This window comes from Microtus ochrogaster, chromosome 7 (assembly GCF_000317375.1).
Source record: "Microtus ochrogaster isolate Prairie Vole_2 chromosome 7, MicOch1.0, whole genome shotgun sequence".
Taxonomy (NCBI): domain Eukaryota; kingdom Metazoa; phylum Chordata; class Mammalia; order Rodentia; family Cricetidae; genus Microtus; species Microtus ochrogaster.
In genome coordinates this window covers 61,168,991-61,174,675 of record NC_022014.1, presented here as the reverse complement: position 1 = coordinate 61,174,675, position 5,685 = coordinate 61,168,991, and the positions used below count along the sequence as shown (strand labels likewise).

The 5,685-nt window shown below is 40.4% G+C and overlaps 1 protein-coding gene across 1 annotated transcript in view; it reads left to right on the top strand.

Moving 5' to 3' along the window:
• Usp32 (ubiquitin specific peptidase 32) overlaps positions 1 to 5,685 on the top strand; it is a 127,109-nt gene that overhangs the window by 98,139 nt on the left and 23,285 nt on the right. The window contains exon 27 of the mRNA XM_005350446.2: positions 5,298 to 5,482. Coding sequence (XP_005350503.1) covers positions 5,298 to 5,482 — 185 coding nt within the window. The remainder of the gene's footprint in view (positions 1 to 5,297; positions 5,483 to 5,685) is intronic.

Here is a 5,685-nt window from a genome sequence, read left to right as displayed (position 1 = left end):
GAACTCACAGAGATCCGCCTGCCTCTGCCTCCCAAGTGCTGGGATTAAAGGCGTGCGCCACCACCACCCGGCTCATGACCTATTTTAACTCTAGTTCCAGGAGACCCAGTGTCCTCTTCTGGCCTCCATGGGTATTGCATGCATGTGACACACATATATACATGCAGGAAAAACATACATATACGTAAAATAAAATAAAAATAAGGTGTGGAAGAAGGAGGTTAAGGAGATGACTTGGAAGTTACAGAACTTGCAAGCATGAGGACAAGTTGGACTTTGGATTCCCAGAATCTGTGTAAATGCCAGGTGGGGGTCTTCGCCAACTGGTCAAGCGCAACATTTCAGCTCAAAAGACAGAGACAGGAAATCCCCAGGGCAAACTGGCTAGCAAGACTAACTGTATTGCAAATTCCAGATTTAATTAAGAGAACCTGCCTCAATGAACAGGTTTAAGAATGTTCAAGGATATTGGGTATGGTGGTGCATGCCTTTAATCCCAGCATTTGAGAGACAGAGACAGGCAGGTCTACAAAGCTAGTTAGAAGATAGCCAAAGCTACATAGAGAAACCCTGTCTCAAAAAATACAAACAGAAAAAGAGTGATCAAGGATGATTTTCCAACATCAACCCTGGGCCTGCACATGCACTCACACACATATGAAAAAAAAAGAAAAAAAATTGAAAACTGATCAGTAAGTGATTGGGGCATAGTGGGGACTCAGAAAAGGAGAATGAACAATTAGGCTAGCAATTGAACAGCCTGTATTGTTCTAATCCTGCTACTAAGTAGCCATTTGAGCCCTTTGAGCTTTGTTATCATCATTTTATAAAACAAAAGAATTGGACTGGTGCATGCATTTAAATCCAGTACTCGGGAGGCAGAGGCACATAGATATCTGTTGTTGCGTTTGAGACCAGCCTGGTCTACATGGTACATTTCAGACCAGCCATGACTAGAGACTTTGTCTCAAAAAAATAAAAATAAAATAAATACAATTTCTATTTTGGTTTTTGGTTTGGTTTTTTGGCGTTTTTTTTTTTTTTTTTTCCTTTTCCCTGGCTGTTCTGGAACTCACTTTGTAGACCAGGCTGGGCTCAATCAAACTCGCTGAAATCTTAGTGCTGGGATTAAAGTGCATGTACCACCACCACCACTGGGTAATAGGTAATTTCCTTTTTTTTTTGCATTTTATTTATTTGGTGTTTTGAGACAGGGTTTCTCTGTAGCTTTGGGGCCTATCCTGGAACTAGCTCTGTAGACCAGGCTGACTTTGGACTCACAAAGATCCACCTGCCTCTGCCTTCCAGGTGCTGGGATTAAAGGTGTGCACCATCACTGCCCAGCTTGATAGGTAATTTCTTAGAGCCACTAGTTATCTCTGCCAGTGTTCATAATTCACTCTGGGTCTAGGGGTATTATTTAGTCGTAGAGTATTTGCCTAGAGTGAAAAAGAACTAGTCCAGGGTTTAATCTCTAGCACCGAGTGGGCTGGAGGAGAAAGAAGAAGAGAAATAATCAAATAATCACCCCATTCTCTCAAATTCTCATTTATTATGTTTGTTGGCTAAAAAGTACTACCCTGCTCATATAAGAAGAAAATAAAAGTCATCGGTACTTAGCTGTAATCTTAGCACTTAAGTTGCTGAAACAGCATGACCTTGAGTTCCAGGTCTACATAGTAAGACTATGTTTCCAAAAAAAAAAAAAAAAAGAAACAACCGATAGGAGCTGGAGAGAATTGCTCAGCAGTTAAAAGCACTGGTTGATCTTCCAGAGAACCAAGGTTCTATTTCCTGCTCCCACATGGCAATTCAAAACTGTCTATAACTCTGTTCCAGGGAACTTAGTACCTTCATAGAGACCTATATGCAGACAAAACACCAATGAACATAAAATAAATTATATATTGTAAACGATGTTTGAAGGGAAATCAGAAAGGAAGAGAAAGTAAAAAGAAATGAGCTTTGTGAAGAAACAAATTAGTGTGTTTAACAAAATAAGTACATTGATTAATTCTATAACAAGAGAAAATATAATTATAGGTAAGGTACTATGTTAATTTCCAAGGACTTATGTAACAAATTATAATAAACTGTGACTTAACAGAAATTCCTTTATAGTCTAGGGACTCTAGGGAACTCTCTCTCAGCTCCTTTCCCTTCTAGTCTGAGCATCCCTTAGCTTGTGCCTACTGCATTTCCTGCCTGTTCATCTGAACTTTCCCTTCTGTCTCTCCCTTTCTCTTACAAAGATTCTTTCCACTTGGTTTCTTATGTCATGTGATTTCATATTAAAGACCTCCGTCTTGGGGCTGGAGAGATGATTTAATCAGCAGTTAAACCGTGTTTGCTGTTCTTCCAGAAGACCAGAGTTTGTTATTAGCACCCGTGTCAGTGGCTCAAAACCTCTTGTAAATCCAGCTGCAGGGTATTCAGTACCTGGCTTCTACTGGTAACTGAATATATGTGGCATACATATACACACAAGTAAAAATCATATGAACTCTTTCTTAAAAATGAGTGAAAGAATTTAGGGAGGCAGGAAGACTCTCAATTACATTAGCAAGAGTTCTTTGCCCTGTAAGATTGAATTTACCAGTTATAGAATTTAGACATAAACAGGTCTTGGTGGCAGGTGTGCCCTAGTCACCTCTATAAATACTTTAATCCATCACATTTTTTAAATTGTGTATTCAAAAACTCTTTTCAATACAAATAAGCTTTAGAAATCATAGAGGAAGCATCTATATAGAAAACAATACTATTGGGAGTTTGGTTGTTTTTTTTTTTTTAAACAAAAATATTAGCACTGGAGAAATTGCTCAGTGATTAAGACTACCTGCCACTCTTGCAGAAGACCCAGGTTTAATTCCCAGCACCCACAGACGATTCATAACCATCCAGATCTAGGATATACGACCCCATCTTCTGGTACCAGGCACAGATGTGGTACCCAGACATACCTGTAGGCAAAATACCATGATATAGTATTTTTGAATTTTTAAGAACAAAGGGGCCAAAGTTAGATGGTAGTGGTGCACACCTTTAATCCTAACAAAAAGGTAGGGGCTGAGTGGAGAGGTGACTCAGTGGTTAAAAGAACTGACTGCTCTTCCAGAGAACCTGAGTTTGATTGATACCATCCCCACGGTAGGTCACCACTGCCTGCAATTTTAATCCCAAAGGATCTGATATCCTGTCTGACCTCTACAGTCACCGGGCCCACATGTGGTGCACACACATACATGCACACCAAATACCCATACTAATTAATTAATGGATAAATGAAATGTTAAACAACTTAAAATCATGGGATCAGTCAGATGGTTCAGTGAATGAAGGTGCTTGCCATGCAAGCCAAGTGACCTGGTTCATCTCAGAACCACAGAAAGTGGAAAGGACGGACCTTTCCACTTTGGACAAGGCTGTTAAGGGCACATTTTGGGGCTGGAGAGATGGCTCAGTGGTTAAGAGCATTGCCTGCTCTTCCAAAGGTCCTGAGTTCAATTCCCAGCAACCACATGGTGGCTCACAACCATCTGTAATGAGTTCTGGTGCCCTCTTCTGGCCTGCAGACATACACACAGACAGAATATTGTATACATAATAAATAAATTAATTAATAAATAAATAAATAAATAAATAAATAAAATTTTTCTTTTTAAAGAGCACATTTTGGGGGCTAGAGAGATGATTCAGGGGTTAAGAGCACTGCTGCTCTTCCAGAGATTCTAAGGTGAGGTGAGGTCTTGTTATCCCTGGAGAGTGGGTTGGAATAGGCCAAGCTTCCTGGGACTGCTAGAATATATCCTAGTGGGGCCCAGTCCTCTAGGTGACCAGTGGGGACTACATTCCCCACCAACAACGGTAGATATTTCCCTCTTGGAAGAACCTAGTCTCAACTCCCATTGATTGCTAGAATGTATATTCATTTGACAGGAAGAGGGCAGACAGTCCAGAGGCAAGGCTTGTACCTTCTCATCACCCTGTGAGGTTCAAGAAATAGAAGGGAAGAGAAAAAGAGTACATTTTGTTCCTGCAGAGGACCTGAGTTTATTTCCTAGCATACAAGGTGGCTAACAGGCACCTATAATTTAAGCTTCAAGGTATCCCATGCCCTCTTGGGACTCCAAGAGGCACCCGTTCTCACGTGCAGAAACTCACATAGATAAATATACATTAAAAAAAATTTTTAAAGTCATGGAAGTGGGGAGCTGAAGAGATGATTAGTGGTTAAGAGTGTATATTGCTTTTCCAGGACCTGAGTTCAATTTCCAATACCCATGCCAGACAGTGTGCAACTGCTTATAGCTCCTACTCTAGGAGATCTGACACCTTTGGCCTCTGGTCACCTTCACATATGTGGTGTGTGCATGCGCGCACGCACACACACACACAAAACTCAAATGTTAAGTAATAAAAGTAAAAGGACAGATCCAGCTCTACAGAGTTATCCTAACCTCCATGCACACCCACGTATACCATGACACACCTCCACACAAGTATGTACACATACAATAGTAATTAAAAATAAAAAGATAGGGGCTGGAGAGATGAGTCAGAGGTTAAGAGCACTGGCTGCTCTTCCAGAGGATCCAGATTCAATTCCCAGCACCAACATGGCAGTTCACAACTGTCTGTAACTCCAGTTGCAGGGAATTTGACATCCTTACAGACATTTATGCAGGCAAAACACCAATGAACATAAAATAAGTTTAAATCAGTCAATCAATAAATAAAAAGATGAAATAATAGATCAAATTCTTGGATGAAAAGAGAATATTTAAAGATGTCAATTCTCTGCAAACTTACTCAGATATTTGATGCACAATCCCAATAAAAATGCTAAATCTGTCAGGCATTGGTGGCACAAACCTTAATCCCAGCACTTGGTAGACAGAGAGCAGATCTCTGTGAGTTTGAGGCCAGCCTGACCTATAGAGCAAGTTCCAGGACAGCCCCCAAAGCTACAGAGAAACCCTGTCTCAACCCCCTCCAAAAAGCTAAATATGTGTATGCATTCTTTTTCTAACTTTTTCCATTTTATTTTATGTATGGTATTTTGCCTATATGTATTCTTTGCACCGTGTGCATGGGGTGCCCAAAAAGGGCGTTGTCTCCCCAGCGTGTGTGCATTCTTGTGTGTATATGACTTTATAAACCAATTCTGGCATTTGGAAAATAAAAAGCACAAAGAGGAGCTAAATAGATGGTAGTAACTAATTTGAAAATGAATATTAATGCATGTTAATTGGCAGCCTATCTTGTCAGCTCTCTTCTCTTGTTTGTACATATAGATGAGGACAGAATTGTATTTCCTGTCATCTCAGAAGAATCGCCCCAGTCTATTTGGAATGCCACTGATTGTTCCTTGTACTGTGCATACCCGGAAAAAAGATCTCTATGATGCAGTTTGGATTCAAGTATCTCGATTGGCCAGCCCTCTCCCACCTCAAGAAGCTAGTAACCATGCACAGGATTGGTAGGTTTTGAGGATAAGCCAAGTCCTTTTAATAACTCCTATGAATATGTCATATAGAAGAACTATTTTATATATCAACGAACTATCCTGGTATCTAATGTGCTTTTTTTGGGAGGGAGTCATTTCCTTCCTTCCTTCCTTCCTTCCTTCCTTCCTTCCTTCCTTCCTTCCTTCCTTCCTTCCTTCCTTCCTTCCTTCCTTCC